The 20,795-nt window shown below is 43.0% G+C and overlaps 1 protein-coding gene across 1 annotated transcript; it reads right to left on the reverse strand.

Annotated features, from left to right (window-relative positions):
- Positions 1 to 1,252: 1,252 nt before the first annotated feature.
- On the reverse strand, positions 1,253 to 19,639 carry ube2r2 (ubiquitin-conjugating enzyme E2R 2). Its single transcript, XM_080727849.1, is given in 8 exon segments — positions 1,253 to 6,629; positions 6,631 to 6,858; positions 8,642 to 8,661; positions 8,663 to 8,777; positions 10,166 to 10,263; positions 11,388 to 11,474; positions 17,014 to 17,209; positions 18,985 to 19,639. Coding segments are annotated over 7 exon segments (804 nt in total). The 5' UTR covers positions 17,197 to 17,209; positions 18,985 to 19,639; the 3' UTR covers positions 1,253 to 6,556.
- Between the last annotated feature and the right edge of the window lie 1,156 nt (positions 19,640 to 20,795).

A 20,795-nucleotide genomic window follows, 5' to 3' on the forward strand; every position in this document is an offset into this window, starting at 1 on the left:
ACTTTTTTTTCCCTATTGATTACTCAGCCATGGAGACTTGACTTCAATAATAATTTTAGTTTTTTGTCGCATTCCTAAGACAAAAATGTGTAAAAAAATAATGGAACCCCCATTGATTCCGGATGGGGACCCATCTGGAATCAATGGGGGTACATTTACTAAAATATTTTTTTTTGTCTTAGGAATGCAACAAAAAACAAAAAATATTATTGAACTCAAGTCTCCATGGCGGAGTAATCAATAGGGGAAAAAAAGTCATTTTGGGGGTGAACTACTCCTTTAGGACTTTGGACACTTGGATTCTTCTGCCGTGGGAAGAAACGTCTGGACTGCTGTGCGTAGCATTCTGTGAATTGCAGTTTAAGACTGACAGAAACTCCAGGGTCGTTGTGTCGTCCTAACCCTAACCCTGTACCCTAACCCTGTACCCTAACCCTAACCCTAACCCTAACCCTGTACCCTAACCCTAACCCTGTACCCTAACCCTAACCCTGTACCAGTGTAAGTCTTGTCTTCATTGTTGCAACAATTAATATAATCATTCATGCTTTAAGATATGATTTCTTGTGTCTTTCTCAGGTTGTGCCAACAGAGTTCTGAAAGTCCAGACTCCAGACTAGTTTGGAACAATCAAGTCTTCAGATTTGAGCATCTTTAGAAAGCCTGTATAGTGCGTTACAACTGCACACGTATACAGTATATCTTTTAATAAATAATTCACCACACCATGTTTCTATAGTGTATGTCCTCAGGTTTCAATCTGGTTACTACTAAAACTACTGACACATTGTGCTCTGCTCAGTATCTGTAATTTAAAATACTTATTTTTTAAATGCACAAGATGTAGTGCATCAATAGGTGTTAAATGTGTGGTTTGATTCTTTTTAATGTTATATAAAATAATGAAAACCAGAATCCCATGGATTCAACAAGCTCAAGTATTTCATTGAAATCATGGGATTCCATAGACTAAACATTGACAAATTACTTTATTAAAGAATTTGCCAACTTCATCACAACAACTGTATGCTTTTTAGGCTTCTGAAACTGCACGAGCACTGACTCCCATCATTTCATTTCCAAAACAAATCGCTGGGTAGTATTTTTTTTCTTTCATGACATAAGTGGGCTCAACAACAAATATCAAAGCTAAATCGCAAAACAAACGCGACAATGTGTTTTAGAATAGACATTTTATATGTGACAATCTGCATCATCACAAAACACAAAATGAAGACGAAAAAAGAAAATAAGATTCAACGGCAAACGAACAAAGATCTCAGCAATAACATCACCACCAGACCTCAGTATGCATTTCAACACACAGGTCAGTTTACAGTCCTATAAGTGTGTCTGTCCTTGTGAGGCTGCACAACATTGGCTCTCATTTCAAAAACACAACATGCTCTCGCACACGCACACACTGATTAAATGAATCGTGTCTTGTCCCTACAAACATGAATGCAACATGATACAACATGACCCCAGTCTTTTAGAATGAGCCTTTGGGTCAGGGTTGTCCATTCCCTTCATCAATACAGTTCAGGTGGTTGTCTCTCTCTCCACTCCCAACATGTCTTTACCATCTCCCCTTCATCTAGACTTTTATAACACGGCTTACATCAAGAATACAATAGTGATGGACACTACTGTACTTACTGTATGTGTTGCGTTCGTTTGCACCGGTTTCTATCCCAAGTTGTAGCTTAAAACTTTAATCGGTGACTAAAATACCACTCCTGGCTCAGATGGCAGGTAACAAATGGATTTTTGTGGCTGGCAATAACTTTGAAATCTTGGCTGTCTAAGTGTTGAGTATGACTCATTGTTGTACTGTGTGAAGGAGGGCTAGAAATAAGGGGAGACAACGTCATCATCACCATCATCATCATCATCATCACCAAAGACCTCAAACAACCATTCACTTCTCACGGCTCTATGACATCATCAAATCCATTAATGGTTTGGCCCAGGAAAGGATTTCTCCTGATCCTCCACAGTTTTCATACAGGGCACTGAGACAACGTTTTTTTTTCTCTCATTTGGAGGTTGGACTTGAGAGTCTGGACCCTACAAGAGCTGCTGATTCCAACACAGATAAAGGTTGTCCTCCTCCATCCACTGCTCCATTGAGTTTAAACATGTAATGGCTGTTAATTTGTACTGAACTGAATATCCTTGGCATGATGGTCCTCTCTGCTGCTGGATTAGTGAATTGAACAAACGTACACACAGCCATAACACACACGACTTTCAAACTGGAGAACTCAAGAAAAGGCTCATTGATTACGGCAAAGTTCTTCAACGTTTTCAGGCCAAGGACCCCTTAGTTGAGAGAGAGATGAAGCAGGGACCCCCACAACCTGTTCATAGATTCCATATCATTGTTGTCCACAATCATCAGCGTATTTTGGATTCATGTCAATTTGTTTTCAGATATTTAACCACTTGAACCGTCAATATTTAATAAACTTGACCTTTCACTCTGTACTCTTTTCCCCCTCTACACCAAAGCTCTTTGCTGAAAATAGCCGATCTATAAGCTGACGCTGCCTCGCAGTGCGAGGCGTTGTCAGCTTGTAGATCTGCTATTTTTGGATAAAGTTCTCAGAATATGGACGCTAGGGTTCAAGTGGTTAATATAAAAAATGAGAAAAAAGTTTCTATCACTCAAAGATTTGGAGGACCCCCTGTAGTAACTCTGAGGACCCCCTAGGGGTCCCGGACCCCCTGTTGAAGACCCCTGGATTACAGCTAATATATACTTTGTTGCACGGCCGTGTCGCTTGATGAAAATAGCTGATCTTCAACTTAATATAAAGAGAATTCAGTTGAGGGCAGATCAGCTGGTCAGAGTTCATACCACATAAATAAAGCTATATTCCATCCCACAGCTGGACTGGGTTCCAATCCGTCCCCAAGGCACTGCTGCATCGTGTCAACGTATCTCTCTTTCCTGTCTTTCTCTCACCGTCACTACTACGAGGAATAAAGCAGAGAAACCCAAAGAATGATCTTAAAGCTGCAGTGCCATGATTTATTTCCCCCCTAAAACATGATCAGGTATTATGATTATACTAGGAGGACCTTTATCAAAAGAGTATACAGAAAGAGTTAAAATTAGGTTTTTATGTGGCCACACCCACCAGTTCATTAAGTATGCCTGGTGGTCATGGTGGGTGGTGACCCAGCTGAAGTTAGCCACACCCACAGTGTTGGGTGAATGGTAAAAGGGGAGGGGATGATTATATGATGTAATTTAATCACTGTTTTTGGATCGCCACTTTTGACCCACGAGGTGTCAGCCTCCAGGAAGAAATCCAAAATACAAAGGGAATTCATAATTTCTCATAATCAAACCAGGGGGTCTAATGAAGTACTGTCAACCTCCTAGACACATGAAAACCAGAAAAAGAACAAAACTATGGCACCGCCTCTTTAAGAACGACAAACATTCCGTTGAAAATCATTCATTTTCATTGAGTGACACTTTAATACAACAAAGTAGACATCGGCATAGGCATGATTCTATAACATGTTAGTCACATGTCATTTCATTCAGCCTGGTGTACAGCATGTTATGGTGACATTTCTAATAATACATCATTTTAAAATTCAAACCCAGTGCCAGTCTCCGTAAACAGCACCGGAGCGGAGCACAGAGATGACATTTCATCCATTAGTCCATGGTCCATACGAGATGTGGGTATCCGAAAGGTGGCAAAGGTTACCATGCATTTTTGAAAAGCTCTATATCTGTAGATTATATTTTGGTATGATAACCCTTTCTGAGACACAGCTAAATTGGTGTTATCAGCCGCTAGAGTTGGTGTGCCATTAACTTTACTTTAAAAAAGAAAAAAGAAAATGATCTGCTTTAAGTAGCATATGAGGGGTCAAACTACGGGTTTTTCATGATTCTGAATCCATTGCAAGTATCTGTTTTGCGTGAAAAACATTCATTGGGCTAAAAACAGCCCCACAAGACTATAATGGTTTAGAGATGAAAAGTGATGAGCCATCACTTTTCACACTTTTGTGGCCAAGGAATGTTTTTAGTGCAAAACAGATGCTTGCAATGGATTCAGAATCATGAAAAACTCCTAGTTTGACCCCTCATATGCTACTTAAAGCAGATTAATTAATTATTTCCTGTATAGTAAAGTTAATGGGACACCAACTCTAGCGGCTGATAACACCAATTTAGCTGGGTCTCAGAAAGGGTTATCATACCAAAATATAATCTACAGATATAGAGCTTTTCAGAAATGCATGATAACCTTTGCCACTTTTCGGATACCGACATCTCGTATGGCCCGAGGACTAAATGTTTTTGTCAACTGGCTAAACTCGCCAACTTCAAAAAAGGGAAAAAAAGAAGAGAGAAAAAAAAACCTACTCTGAAGAGATAAGATGAATACTAGTATGTTGTGTACGTGCACACGCACACACACACACAAATAACTTCCCAACATCATTGTCATAATATTCATTCAAATGTATAAGCTGAGTCGGACGTACGTTACCCGTGTCCCTCTCAATAACAAACATCATCATGGTTTGGTGAGGCACAGAAACGATGTCCAATTCTTCGGTACTTAAAGTCTTGCAGATTGTTGTATGATATTCTCACACCCATCATCACAACACAAAGTCAGCGGTGGATCGGGGAGAGTCTCTGCCGATGTCTTTTGAGTTTCTCGTTTTTCTTGGATTTGAATCCTGGGATACGGCAGAGTTAAATCCTCTGTATTGTTGTTAACTCTGAGTTAACGTGGAGGATATGGCTGTGCTGGGAGGGACATGATGGAACAACTGAAAACGGACCCGGCGGTTCCGGGACCGACAGAAACTCGATTGGAGCGTCGACGGAACGGCGGTGGGACCCGGAGGAGGGCTGGTGTTGTATTGTTTGTAGTTTGTTTGTTTTGCCCTCTCGTGAGGGTTAGGGTTAGGGTGATCACCCATGGAGACAGAAAGCAAGAGAGCGAAGGCAGGTGGAAGTGAGGATTAATTCCATGTGTTAAACGGTTCTCTCTCTCTGGGCGAGAGTCTGTGGAGGCCCTGAGGTTTAACGAGGCAGAGAGTGGAGACGTCACGACGAGGAGAAGAGGATCACGTTCTTACAGAGTGTCGAGTTCTTTACCAGCGTAGAGAAACTCTGTAGCGGATCACCGGAGAGGGTACACACCTAGTCTAAAGGTGAAACACATCAATAGAAGTGGGTTCAGGTTGGCATCACGCTGCGTCAGAGCAAAGCCCAGCTTCATAGCTTTAAACCAGTGGTTCTCAAACTTTTTTTATTTCAAGGAGCCCGATTAACTCAAGGGTGTACAAATGGATCAGGTCCATTTGGTTCCATTCTTGCACTCTCAGAGGTACAGACCTGTAAGGGTCCATTTGGAACCCTTACGGTCCCCGGACCCCACTTTGAGAGCCAGCGTTTTAAACTGATGGAATCAAAAGGTTCTACGGATGAGCGAAACGGCACGTATGCTGACTTAGGCCCGATTTACACTTGGGTTGCGAGCGGGCAGCGCGCACCGAAATTAGACGATCTGCGAGCTCACGACGTGTGGCTATTTTCAGTGAGCGAAACCCGCTAGGTACAAATCAAGCCTAAAGGTCAATAATACATGAAGTGTACTGATCAGAAGTTCTGAATGACGTCAACATGTAGTTCATCATCACCTCCTTTTCCAAAAAAAAATAAAATGAAGAAAATCCGGACGTCAAAAAGAGCATTTTGACCTTTAGTGGGAGTGGGGTGGTTGGGGACTGATGGAACCAGCTAGCCAGTGACAGCCAGATTGCAGACAGCTGCCCCCCCCCCCCCCCCCCCCCTCCAAAAAGGATGGATGTATGGGTGTAGAAACAGAAAGGTACAGCCAGCTGGATGGATGGATGTATGGGTGTAGAAACAGAAAGGTACAGCCAGCTGGATGGATGGATGTATGGGTGTAGAAACAGAAAGGTACAGCCAGCTGGATGGATGGATGTATGGGTGTAGAAACAGAAAGGTACAGCCAGCTGGATGGATGGATGTATGGGTGTAGAAACAGAAAGGTACAGCCAGCTGGATGGATGGATGTATGGGTGTAGAAACAGAAAGGTACAGCCAGCTGGATGGATGGATGTATGGGTGTAGAAACAGAAAGGTACAGCCAGCTGGATGGATGGATGTATGGGTGTAGAAACAGAAAGGTACAGCCAGCTGGATGGATGGATGTATGGGTGTAGAAACAGAAAGGTACAGCCAGCTGGATGGATGGATGTATGGGTGTAGAAACAGAAAGGTACAGCCAGCTAAAACAGAAACAAAGAAATGGTGAACAAGACGGAGAGTGGCCAGAGCAGCGGGGGGTCATTCCATAAAACTATGCAATCCCAGATGAACAAACAACCAGCCGGAGGGCCAGTTAGTCACGCGGGCGCACGTCGACCGATAACACCACGCTAAAGAAGGGCTGTGTGGAGACGGGTCAGGGTAGAAGGGTGGAGGAGGTGGTGGTGAGGGTGGAGGTGGCGGTGGATTGATTTTTTTCCGCCAGCCTCATCAAGAGTCCTCGTTGCCAGAGTCGTCCTGGTTGTCGTAGAGTCTGCCGGTCGACGTGGTGGTGCCCCCCCCCCTCCTCCTCGTCGCCCACGCCGCTGCCCGCCTCGCCGCCCGACTCCATCTCGCTCTCGTCCTCGCTCTCGTCCTCCTCCTCCATGTCGTCGTCGTAGAGGTCGTCGTACAGCAGGTCGGAGCTGCTGTCCTGCGACGGGACGCGCGTCTGCACGCAGTACTCCGCCAGCGTGGTGGGGACCTTCACACCGTCACGCTCCGCGTCCGCCGCCGTGGACAACACCTGCTTCCTGTGGGGGGGGGGGGGGGGGGGGGTTAATTTCATCGCCCAGAAACTGTGACGAAGAATGTTCGCTGTTTTTCACTGACGAAAACTGAATAATAGGGCTGGGACTCGATTCAAAATAATGTATCTAATTAATTAGAGGCTAAATATTTAGGCTAAATAAGGCTAAATAATTTCGTCGACCAGAAACTGTGACAAAGAATGTTCACCGACTATCTTTTTTCACTGACGAAAACTAAATATGGTTTTGGGCCTCGATTAAAAATAATAATCTAATTAATTAGAGGCTTTGTAATTAATGAATTAATCAAAATTAATTGTATGTTTAATCGCATTTGAATATTTGACCTGAGAAGCAATTCTATTTCAATTAAAAGGCATTTTGGTCTACAAGTGAGTTTTCCAATTGAAAATGTCCCATCCAACGGGCCAAGCAAACAAGCGGTGCACCGGTATGATCAGTACGCCTGATGAGTTCTGTGGTGCAAAACTATGCGCGACTCATTTTTTAAATTGCGCTAGTTTTCTGTAATTAATTAATCTAAATTAATCCATTAAAGTCCCAGCCCGTCTAAATAAGCTATGATAACTAAAGACTAACATAATAAACATGTAAAAAAAAAAATAAAAAAAAAATAACATGTTAGGGAGGGACTAGTGGAGAAGAGTGATGATCTCTCCTTGTCTTTATTATTACCTGATGATCTCTGCATACTCCTTGGCTGTGTCCGAAATGCAGAACACGTTCCCTACTCCCTAACCCTAAATGAGGGATCCAGATGTAGTGTACTACAGTAGTGAACAAATCAGCGCATTTCGGACACTACCCCGTCTCCATCTTGTTGCGTCATGGCTGTCGCACAGTTAAAACGCTCTACTTGGAGGCTTTTTGGAGCAATAAATAATAGCCGATCTACAAGCTCTCAACGGGGGGCGAAGCGACGCAGTTGTGAGCTTGTACATCAACTCCCCAATGCTTGTGGATTGTAAATAACATACCAACATGTTGCGGTGTTATTATGAGAAATAGGCCTATATAATTGTTTTTATATATCACAATTCAATAAAATAATACTATAAAATATATATATTTTTAAATTTGTATTCATTCATTGGTGAATGAATGAATAATGTTTGTGCCTATTCGTCTCACATGCAGACATACACCCATGTTTGTGATAAAATAGGTTATTCTTGCTAATTTAAATAACATTATTTATCATGATTATTATCATCAGCTGTGTAAGGTTGGGAAGAAAAGAGAGAGAGATCGAAAAACAAAAGTCTCCAGCGTCTATTCTCGTATATTCTCTTCATAAACAACTTTAGAGCTTTTTTCATCATTTGTTCTCTGGTGACAAGGCTGTGGACATTTGTACGAGTTGTTTTCTTTAGCCGGTGGTTCTGTTACGAGCGGCTCTGTTGCGTTTGCTCAGCAACAGATGGCTACGGCTAGCTGCGTTCGTTGTCTCCTGCCCAGAGACGAGCCTGCGGCGTGCATGTGCGCGTGCTTACTGTATGTGCGTGCTCAAAGCGCGAGAGACGGCGAGAGAGCGGCTGCCGCGCAGTGCACTGTGGATAGCTGAGCTCAAGCCGGCTGAAGTAGTGACCATCGAATGCTCACTACAAATCCAAATGCATTGTGGGATACTTCAGTTCACTATATTAGGGTACAAAAATGCTCACTATACATTCGGACACTAGTTCAAAATGGCGGAGCCCCATTTTAGTACACTACATTAGTGAATAGGGTGGATTTCGGACACAGCCCTTGTCTTTATTATTACCTGATGATCTCTGCATACTCCCTTGTCTTTGCCTTTGCTGTCTCTCCACTTCCTGAACATGACGGAGGCGTCCACGTTGGCCGGGGAGAAGGTGTTGGGTTCGTTGAGCAGAGAGATCACACTGAGGAGGATGGTCCTGTAAACACACACACACATTACTAATCACACTGAGGAGGATGGTCCTGTAACCACACACACACACACACACACACACACACATTACTAATCACACTGAGGAGGATGTCCTGTAACCACACACATTACTAATCACACTGAGGAGGATGGTCCTGTAACCACACACACAATACTAATCACACTGAGGAGGATGGTCCTGTAACCACACACACATTACTAATCACACTGAGGAGGGTCCTGTAACCACAACACATTACTAACCTGAGGAGTCCTGTAACACACACAAACACAAGTCACCATACAGTACAGAAAATAGCCGATCTACATGCTCACAACGCCTCGCGCCCACACAACTGTCACTTTGCCAGTTTTGCGCATAAACACCTATTAGGGACTCATTTGTGATCCCTATACAGACTACCTGGTGTTTCCTGGTTTGATAGACGCAGCGCGTGTTTACATCAGCACTTGAGCAGATTAGCGGGACACAGAAGAGGATGTTAAATGCTGGGGTCTTACCTAACGTTCTGAGTGGGTTCCATCTCTTACCTAACGTTCTGAGTGGGGTTCCATCTCTTACCTAACGTTCTGAGTGGGGTTCCATCTCTTACCTAACGTTCTGAGTGGGGTTCCATCTCTTACCTAAGGTTCTGAGTGGGGTTCCATCTCTTACCTAACGTTCTGAGTGGGGTTCCATCTCTTACCTAAGGTTCTGAGTGGGGTTCCATCTCTTACCTAATGTTCTGAGTGGGGTTCCATCTCTTACCTAACGTTCTGAGTGGGGTTCCATCTCTTACCTAACGTTCTGAGGTGGGGTTCCATCTCTTACCTAAGGTTCTGAGTGGGGTTCCATCTCTTACCTAACGTTCTGAGTGGGGTTCCATCTCTTACCTAAGGTTCTGAGTGGGGTTCCATCTCTTACCTAAGGTTCTGAGTGGGGTTCCATCTCTTACCTAACGTTCTGAGTGGGGTTCCATCTCTTACCTAACGTTCTGAGTGGGGTTCCATCTCTTACCTAACGTTCTGAGTGGGGTTCCATCTCTTACCTAACGTTCTGAGTGGGGTTCCATCTCTTACCTAAGGTTCTGAGTGGGGTTCCATCTCTTACCTAATGTTCTGAGTGGGGTTCCATCTCTTACCTAACGTTCTGAGTGGGGTTCCATCTCTTACCTAACGTTCTGAGTGGGGTTCCATCTCTTACCTAACGTTCTGAGTGGGGTTCCATCTCTTACCTAAGGTTCTGAGTGGGGTTCCATCTCTTACCTAATGTTCTGAGTGGGGTTCCATCTCTTACCTAACGTTCTGAGTGGGGTTCCATCTCTTACCTAACGTTCTGAGTGGGGTTCCATCTCTTACCTAACGTTCTGAGTGAGGGTTTCCATCTCTTACCTAACGTTCTGAGTGGGGTTCCATCTCTCGGAGGGCAGCTCGCCACTCTGGGGGTCGTCCACAGGCGGGTGGAGGATAGAGATGCACACGTCACCGTTCTGGAGGAAGACATCAACACAGACACTTACTGTAGTGTAGGTAAACCATAACAGTGAAGTCCTCTTACTGTAGGTAAACCATAACAGTGAAGTCCTCTTACTGATAGGTAAACCATTACAGTGGAGTCCTCTCTTACTGTAGGTAAACCATAACAGTGAAGTCCTCTTACTCGTAGGTAAACCATTACAGTGGAGTCCTCTCTTACTGTAGGTAAACCATTACAGTGAAGTCCTCTCTACTGTAGGTAAACCATTACAGTGGAGTCCTCTTACTGTAGGTAAACCATTACAGTGGAGTCCCCTCTTACTGTAGGTAAACCATTACAGTGAAGTCCTCTCTTACTGTAGGTAAACCATAACAGTGAAGTCCTCTTACTGTAGGTAAACCATTACAGTGGAGTCCTCTCTTACTGTAGGGAAACCATAACAGTGAAGTCCTCTTACTGTAGGTAAACCATTACAGTGAAGTCCTCTTACTGTAGGTAAACCATTACAGTGAAGTCCTCTTACTGTAGGTAAACCATTACAGTGGAGTCCTCTCTTACTGTAGGTAAACCATTACAGTGAAGTCCCCTCTTACTGTAGGTAAAACCATTACAGTGAAGTCCTCTTACTGTAGGTAAACCATTACAGTGAAGTCCTCTTACTGTAGGTAAACCATTACAGTGGAGTCCTCTCTTACTGTAGGTAAACCATTACAGTGGAGTCCTCTCTTACTGTAGGTAAACCTTTACAGTGGAGTCCCCTAACAAATTAATTGACACACTGTGCAGCCTTCCTATGAAACAATGTAGGTTGTTTTTGTTTGATAGTTTGATAGTGTTGTGCCGATCTGCAAGCCCACAGTGTATCGTAATGACACGTTGTAAAGCTTGGAGATATTTCACTATCTTTATGGCTAAAATAGGATCCCGGGATGTGGATGAAATGAACAGGAAAAGGTAAAAGTTACACATCAGCTGTCTTGAAAAGATCAGGTTGGTGAAGCTACTCGTCTGCTTTGCTTCAAAATGACTGATAGATTTTTTAACAGCAGTCAGACACCAGAACAGGTATATATATAAAAACAGCAAAAAGAAAAAAAGGTATGCTAAAACAATCAGCCTTATTCAATAAGGTGTTACCTCATAGATATTTGGGTGCCACATCTTGGTAAGGAAGCGAAATGTGGGTGGGGAGTAGGGATAGTCTATTGGAAACTTGAGGTGAGCCTGAAACAGAAGAAAGACAACATACATTTGGTGGTCGGTACTCGTGGTATCGGTACTCGCCCCGATACCGGCCTGTTTTGCGGTATCGGTACTCGTCCGATACTGCTCACAAAGCGCCCGAGTACCCTGTGTGTTCCGACACTTCGCCTTTCTCTCTCTCTCTCTTAAAGTATCAAAAGTAAATCGTATCGGTACTCTGTATCGGCGAGTACTCAAAATGAAGTACTCGTACTCGGTCAGCAAAAAGTGGTATCGGGACATCCTACTTGATAGTCTTTTTTTCACTCTATCAAATGTCTTTGCCAAAAAATAGCCGATCTACAAGACTCACAACGCGTCGTGAGCTTGTAGATCTGCTATTTTTGGCAAATGTTCCGCCCCAGATAATGGATTTTGATTATCGTGTGATGTGACATTTTCATATCATCCCATCCCTATGAGCCTCACAGGAAGCCTGCTGATGCTCTGCAAGTTGTTCACTTTGTTTCAATTGGCACGAGCCGTTTGGGAATCGCTTGGTATTAACGCTACGCTCGACCAAACTCCATGCAAATTCGCTGATTTAAAACAGAAAGAGATACGGCATCCGCAGAAGAAAAGAGAAAATCGTTCTGGTCTCGTCTCAAACTGTCACCAACAGCAAAGCGTCTTTGGAGGACTGTTTCATATCGTGTCACCGTAAGGTGGAAACCCAAAATCGTTACTTTTGTGGAAAGGGAAAAATAACCTGCGTTCCAACGAATCCAATCTAGTTATTATTTCGTCACAAGCCCTTATTAATACTTTTCATTGATTAAATATGAGTAACAGTAAAACCCACAGACACACTCATCATAATGTTTCAACAACACAGTGAGCCAAGGATATGATCATTTTACATTTTAGTTTTAGTTTGTTTTGAATACTTCTTCTCTAATTCAGTTAGTTGTCTCCACCAGCCGAAGGCTTGGGGGAGAGTATGTTTTTCCCCTTCGTCCGTCCGTTCCGTGCGTCCGTCCGTCCGTCCGTCCGTCCGTGTGTCCTCACAGTTTGTGGGCAGCTAATCTCAGTCGCCGTTGGCCCGGTCGCTGCCAAAGTGAGCACACACATTCCCTGGATGCCAATCTAGAACCTCTGCCCTAAATTTTTCAAATGGGCCTTTTTTAGCGCCACCTAGTGGCCGATGTTCACAAAACACATTTCTGTGCACTACTCTTACAGATTTTGTCAAAAAATCCTACAAATCGGTAGGCAGCATCTCGACAGTCATGTGATCGACACAGATCTGTCCGATTTTGCATATTCCATCCGGATTGGCTAAGATTGGCTTCCAAAGTTTGTAGGACTGAGCCGTTTTGAACAAAATGCCTCAAATCCCAAACGCAAAGTGCAATTATCATGAAATCGCGCACACACGTTCCCACTAGGCCGAGGAAGAAAAGCCACTTAATTTTTTTTAAATCAGCCTCATGGTGGCGCTATAACAGGCCGATTTGTGGTTTTACCTATAACTCCACCGATCAGTTTCAAACTTTGTAAGCGCACTCCCTAGAGGCTAAGGATAAACCTTTGCCCTGCATTTTTCACACCAGCCTTTTATAGCGCCACCTTTGGACCGACTTATGTAAAACACATTTTTGGATATTACTCCTTGAGATTTTATCCAAAAATCACGCAAATCGGTACACAGTATCTCTATAGTCATGTGATCAAGTCCGATCCGTCTGATATTTCATATTCCATCCTGATTGGCTAATATTAGCTTCCAAAGTTTGCAGGATTGCTCCGTTTTTGAACAAAATGCTTCAAATCATCAACGCAGCTTGCGATTACCGTGAAATTTGCCACACATATTCCCACTAGGTCAAGGAACAAAAGCTACCTTTTTTCACATTGGCCTGTTATAGCGCCACCAGCAGGTAGCCTTTAGCAAAACAAATTTTTGGAACTCAATGCTTCAAATCATGCATGCAGCGTCCGATTTCCATGAAAGATCTATGGTGAAGAACATATGCCACCCTTTTTACATTGGCCTATTATACAGTAGCACCACCAGGACACACAGCCTGGTGGAGACCTGTGCTCGGAAGAGCACTGCTTCTAGTTTTAATTGGTTTTTAGAGCAGATTTGCTAGTTTGTATTCGTTTTATTTTTGAAAATGCTAATAGTTTTAGTTCGTTTTTATTAGTTCTGGTGTTAGCTTTTTTTATACTTTGGGTTATTTCTCAGGTGCTGGATTGAAAAGCTAAGCATTGTGTAATAAAAACTTTTTAAAAAAAGGATAGCATTTACTCATACATACAGTACCAAGTATCACCCAAAAACCAAGGGAATTGTGTCTATAATTTCAGTTTTTTTTTATTCTAGCTTTTATTTAGTTCAGTTAACGACATTTTTTCAATTTAATGTTTAGGTTTTTTTTGCCTAGTTTTCATTAACTATAATAACCTTGCAGTGAGCCTGTAGGTCATGTTGCTGCTTTTCTGTGACACTGTGGTGTAATAAAGTAAGGCAATCATTTACATAAAAGGTTCAAATATGGAGAAACAAGGTTTCTAGCGACATGAGAGTTAGCTAGTTAGCCAGTTACGTAGTGCCAGCCAGGCAGGCCTGACCAACAATCACATGGTCAAATCAGGACTAATGTTGACTGTTTGAGCGTGGCTAGCAGTGTACAGTACGTATGGCTAGCAGTGTACAGTACGTATGGCTAGCAGTGTACAGTACGTATGGCTAGCAGTGTACAGTACGTATGGCTAGCAGTGTACAGTACGTGTACAGTACAGTGTACAGTACAGTGTACAGTACAGTCTACAGTACGTATGGCTAGCAGTGTACAGTACGTGTACAGTACAGTGTACAGTACAGTGTACAGTACAGTGTACAGTACGTATGCAACGTTGATGAAATGTGTCATTGTGGAATGATGAAAAGGCATTTGATGGCTTCTGTCCAGATCGACTAGCTCAGTGTGTGTGTGTGTGTGTGTGTGTGTGTGTGTGTGTGTGTGTGTGTGTGTGTGTACAAACACGCCAGCTGTGACTAAAGGCAGGATACTAATCTGTTTAGGACGTACCACTCTAATGCTGCTCTGAGCTTACAGTCTTCAGTTCAGAGTCTCTCAGCCCTCACACTAAAAGTCCCGGGTGGCTTGGCATGAATGACCTTAGAGTAGCCTTCAGTTTATGATGCATTTTGGGCACTCTTGCACTATTTAGTAGCACACTGTAAATAGAGATACTAAAGGACCTCAGCCTGCAATATACAATGTCAATGTTTTCTAAGAAGAATCATTAAATATATAAATGCTGCTACAGTAACACCATAAATAGAAGAATTTATGGATTTGACGCTGTGATCGAGAATATTGGTATCGGCAGATACTGATTCCAGTTGATGCTTAATCTCACTTTGGCATGCAAGCCGCAAATCGTCACTGTCCGAGTGTCCAGTGAAAATATTTTGTGTTTTGACATACTGCTGTACATCACATGTGCTCAACTCATTTACCTTTTGCCAAATCCCGACAGACAGTAGCGTTCCTCTACTCTACTGTGTAAACATGGCACAACAAAAGCAATGGGCATTAACAAGTCTATTTGGTGAAGTCAACATGATGACTTGAAGAATAATATAACAAATGTCCTCGACTTGAACTTGAATCCAAGGTTTTGTAAAGTATGGAGAATATTATAAACGATAAATCGATTTAAAATGAATATATCAATGTTTTAAAATAGCGAAAATCTACAAGCTCAGCTCATATTTTATTTATTTTTTTTTCAATTCATTGACATACAAAACAACTTTTTCCTATGCTTCTTGATTATTTATATCAGGGGTCTTCAACGTTTTCAGGCCAGGGAACCCTTAGTTGAGAGAGAGATGAAGCAGGGACCCCTTAGTTGAGAGAGAGATGAAGCAGGGACCCCTAGTTGAGAGTGAGAGATGAAGCAGGGACCCCTTAGTTGAGAGAGAGATGAAGCAGGGACCCCCACAACCTGTTCATAGATTCCATATAGCTTCATTGTTTGACAGCACAATCATCAGTGTATTTTGGATTCATGTCAATTTGTGTTTTCAGATATTTAACCACTTGAACCGTCAATACTTAATAAACTTGACCTTTCATTCTGTACTTAGTCTGCTCTCTTTCCCCAATACACCAAAGCTCTTTGCCAAAAATAGAAGATCTACAAGTTCACAACGCCTCTGCTATTTTTGGCTACATTTCTCAGAATATGGACACTAGAGATCAAGTGGTTATATAAAAATATGTGTATATATATATATATATATCACTCACAGATTTGGAGGAGCCCCTGTAGTAACTCTGAGTCTGAGGACCCCCTAGGGGTCCCGGACCCCCTGTTGAAGACCCCTGATTTATATTATTTATTATCAATAGTTTTAGGCCTAATGGAGAGCAAGATTCTCAAAGACAGACAAGGGAAAAGGAGACGAGTCTCACCGTGCCCTTCTAAACCAACTCTCTCTCTGCTCAGGTGCCATTTATATCTGCCCACTGCTAAAAATAACTGTCTGAAGCACAACCATCAACATCATACAGAGAAACCCTAACCCATCATACAGAGAAGGAAAGAAGGCTGGACAAGGAGCGCTGTTGATTTCCTCCACTAAAACTATGACGAAAACGACTACGTTTTTTCACTGACAAAAACTAAATAAAAACTACATAAAAACTAAGCTGTGATGATTAAAACTAAGACTAAATATATTGACAAAATAAAAACTAGACTAAAACGTTAGGGAGGGACTGGTGGAGAAGAGAGTCATTTTATGTTTGGTTGATCTTGTTTTCAGCAAAGAGGTTTGGTATTGAGGGGGGGAAAGAGCAGACCAAGTACAGAGTGAAAGGTTTTAATAAGTGTTGACGGTTCAAGTGGTTAAATATCTGAAATCACAAATTGACATGAATCCAAAATACACTGATGATTGTGCTGTCAAACAATGAAACTATATGGAATCTATGAAAAGATTGTGGAGGTCCCTGCTTCATCTCTCTCTCAACTAAGGGGTCCTTGGTCTTAAAACGTTGAAGACCCCTGCTCTAGACGTTGTAAATTGGACCAGAGTTGGCTCTATATTTTGTTCTACACCATATCTCTTATCATCTCTTTGCCAAATATAGCTCACAAAGCTCACAATGCTCACAAAGCTCAGTCACCCGAGTCACCCCTGAGTTACTAGGGCCCAAGGAAAATAATTATTTTATACTTTAACTATTGAAAAATAGCAGATATACAAGCTCACATTGCGGCACCGAGTGCCGCGCTGCAAGCTTGTAGATCTGCTATTTTTGAAAAGTCGTGAAAATTTGTGCAAATCTTTCAATATACGTATGTATTTTTTAAACAAACACAATTTTGCTTCTGGGGGGGGGGGGGGGGGGGGGGGTCCCTGGAACTAAATATTTTGAGATAGGGGTCTGTGGCCAAATACATATCATTTTGGAGGTCCTTGACATGAAAAGGTTTGAGCACCACCGATATAGAAACTTGAAATATTCAAAGACTTTTCCAAAGTTCTCCACCTCACCTTGAAGTAGCCCCCCTCGTAGAGCGTATTGGGGGGTCCAAAGATGGCCACCTCCCAGTTGTACAGGTCAGACTCCTCCACCAGGCCGATACGGAAGCCCTCCACCGGCTGCTCCTGCAGAGACTTGAGCTCCATCATCAGGGCCTTCTGGGAGCTGGGGGTGGCTTGGTGGGCCATGCTCATCAATCCCTCTGCTCTGATCAGGGAGGGAACCATAATCGTTATTATCGTTTATCGTGATAAAAAAAACACTCACAATAATCGTATGGTGGAGATTTACCTGTAAAGCCCCTATCAATAGCAGTGATAGCTGAGTGGTTACTGTTAGTGTCCATACTTAGGACTAGTGATAGCTGAGTGGTTAGTGTCCATACCTAGGACTAGTGATAGCTGAGTGGTTAGTGTCCATACCTAGGACTAGTGATAGCTGAGTGGTTAGTGTCCATACTTAGGACTAGTGATAGCTGAGTGGTTAGTGTCCATACCTAGGACTAGTGATAGCTGAGTGGTTAGTGTCCATACCTAGGACTAGTGATAGCTGAGTGGTTAGTGTCCATACCTAGGACTAGTGATAGCTGAGTGGTTAGTGTCCATACCTAGGACTCCGGAGGCCCCAGAGGTCGCAGGTACGATTCCCCACTCCAGCTATCACTGCTCCCCTCGCCCCCACCCCCCGCCTGGGGGTCAGCTGGGTTAAGCTGAAAACTGAATTTCCCTTGTGGGATGATGTAGGTAAATTCTTCTATTCTCTCTATCATAGTAGGCCCATAGTAGGTAGTGATAAGCTATCCACCGCGGTGTAGTCTTTTTAAGTCATAAAACTACAACATTGCGTCATTACTCTACATTAAACTATTACATTGCATGAAGAGCTTTCCACCGCAAACCCCGACACATCTCTCTGTTTTTACTATCAGACAGATCGGCCTATCACCCCGTTCACTGATTGGTCGATCTGGACCAGTCAGTCACAGTGTTAGGACTACACCGTGACTGACTATGATTGGCCCTCCACTTATTTTCTCACTTTAGGTGGATAGCTTTACACCTAAAGTTTATCCGTGAAATCATCCTCCGTCGCCGTCGTGCACTGGGATCAATAATTCACCTTTTATTTGCTTAGCTGCTATATGTGAACTGCTGATAAAGTAATCAATCCATTCCATTTGTTTCTCACAACCTCATAAAAGCATGGAACTTGTAGAATACTTAGTATCCACTTTAGACTTAAGCATACTTATTTATTTAGACTTAAGCACTATTTTATCCTTCTTTGGCTGTATGAAAATAGACAATCTACGAGCTCAGAGCTTGTAGATCTGTTATTTACTAACAGATCAATAGATCTTGAACCATTGTTGAACACTATAGGACATACTGTAGGGACCCCAGGTTGTAAGAGGTTAAAACACAGTAGATTTGTATGAGACGACAACGTTAGAACACTCTAGAAATAGAAAAGCGTCAACAGCCATGATGATCATCTGTGGGCCAAGAAAGCACCTGTATTCAACAGAGGAGGGGCCCACACGTTTGATTTTTAATTAACATAATACATTTAATTTTAGTAAATTGTCAATGACCATGCGGCCCAGTTCCCCCAAGGGCCCCTGGCAACGGCCCCACTGGCCCAATGGTTAATACAGCCCTGCTAACGGGTCCATTTGGTTCCATTTGTTGATTTGTACACTGTCTGAGTTAAGGGGGAGACCTTGACATATTTGAGAAACACTGCTTTAGGGGGTCTAAAACTCTAAATTGACCCATACAAGTCAATTTACTCTGACAGTGTAGCCTAAAAAATGGAACCAAATGAACCCGTTAGGGTCCATTTGGTTCCATGTGCTACAGAGTTAAGGGGAAGAGCTTGCTTGACATTTGAAACACTGAGCTAAACCAACCAGGCTTTGAAACGCAGGCCCAGTCAGTTTATGATGGCAACAGCAGCTCTAGCCAGACAGAAATCATTACCTCTCCTGGTCGTACTTTAAGGTGTAATAATAATGGCTGTGTTGAAATGATCAGGGCAGATTCATACTATCCTAATCCAGCACTGTGTGATGTTGAAGACTGTCAGTTCAGTGATAGACAGGAGGAGCAGTCAATGTTCTGATGATGATGTTCTCCTCGTGTTCCCAAAATAATTCTTTGTGGAGGCTTGTTTGGTTCACGTGTTGACAAAACTGACATGGAAGTAAAAAAAGAAGAAAACAAAGGAAAGAAATCCACAGTTCTAAGTTAGGATATTAATATATTAATATCCATCCTCCTCGGGATCAGAAGAACAACAGCTGACATTATTATGATGATGATTGATTGGTTCCTCCTGGCTCGTGGCGTCCTTGATGATCAAGCTGTTGGTTTATGTTTGTTGTTGTTGTTGTTGTTGTGGTGCTTCCTTGCAGGCTCAACTTCTCCACACGTCAGCTAAAGAAGCTCTGCTCTGCTAGAGGAACTCAATAAACTTCACCCACCGCTGGAGCGTCTTTAAACGGACTCCACAAAACACCAGCAGCGCGACGTCCAAAGCTTCTGTCCTGCTACGATCTCCAAGCCCACCCGATGTGAGCTTTTTAACACCGTACGATTAGAACTGACATTTTTTTATTTTTTTTATCGATTTTTGTTTTTCCTCTGCTTGCTTTGCTATCGATGCTTCCGGCTATCACTGCGCGTGTCTGTGACGTAAGGACGTTGCTTGGCTGAACGTGATGTTGTGCACAGTCAGTAGGGATGGAGACACACTGGTTCTCAAAGTGGGGTCAGGGGACCCATAGGGGCCTTTTTTGGGGTTCCAGAGGGTCTCCAGCCAAATGAGTTAATAAGATCTTTTTAACCCTATACATTGACTATTTGAAAATAGCCGATCTACAAGCTTGTAGATTGATTGATTGAAGACTTTATTAGAAGTTTGCATAGGAAAAGGTATACAGTTTCATGACGGTACAGTTCACAGTACAGATCAGCTTTTTAAAAAATGCTGATCTAAAATATCTTGACAAAACGGACACATTTTGAACATTGTTTAAACATTTTAACAACACAAATCTTTATGGGGTGGGGCCCCTGGCTCAAAACCCTTTCAGATGGGGGTCCTTGCCCTTGTTTAGGGTTTCACTGGTACCCCCCAAATTTAGCACAAACCTGGGCACATATCCTTTTAGACCAAGTGCTACTGTACCTCTGCTGTTTACATCAGTGGTTCCCAAACTTTTCAGGTCGAGATCCAAAAGAGAAATCTGACAATTGGCAGCAAATTGAGGGCTGGTCATGCTGGGCCTCCAGAAGGCATTTGACACCGTAAATCACTCTATTCTGACTGATAAATGAAAAGGTCTTGCCAGCGCAGCACTGAGCCAGACGCAGTCTCACCTGGTAGGGAGAGAACAGGTGGTGGAGGTGAACGGAAGCCTGTCCCCCTCAAGGAAGCATACTAGGGCCTCTATTGTTCCTATATGTCAATGACATGGCATCTGCTTGTGACTGCAACCTGTTCCTGCTCGCGCTCCGTCGCGGATGACTCAGCTCTCCTTGTCTTGGACGGGGACAAATTGCAGGTTGAAAAGACTCTTAGCTCTGAGGCCGCAATCACACATAAGCGTGAGACGTCTTCTCCATTTCGTTTGAGAATGAGGGGGGGAGGATCCAATTCATTCTCTATGTAAGTCACGTGGTTTCATGTCATTGCCGTGTCTCTTGCTCAACCGAAGGCTGTCTTTTGGCCAAGAGATTAGCAAGAGACTAAGGCCAGGCCAGTCAGGGCACCTGATGGAGGGGAAAGG

This window comes from Nannobrachium achirus (assembly GCF_963921795.1).
Source record: "Nannobrachium achirus genome assembly, chromosome: 6".
Classification (NCBI taxonomy): domain Eukaryota; kingdom Metazoa; phylum Chordata; class Actinopteri; order Myctophiformes; family Myctophidae; genus Nannobrachium; species Nannobrachium achirus.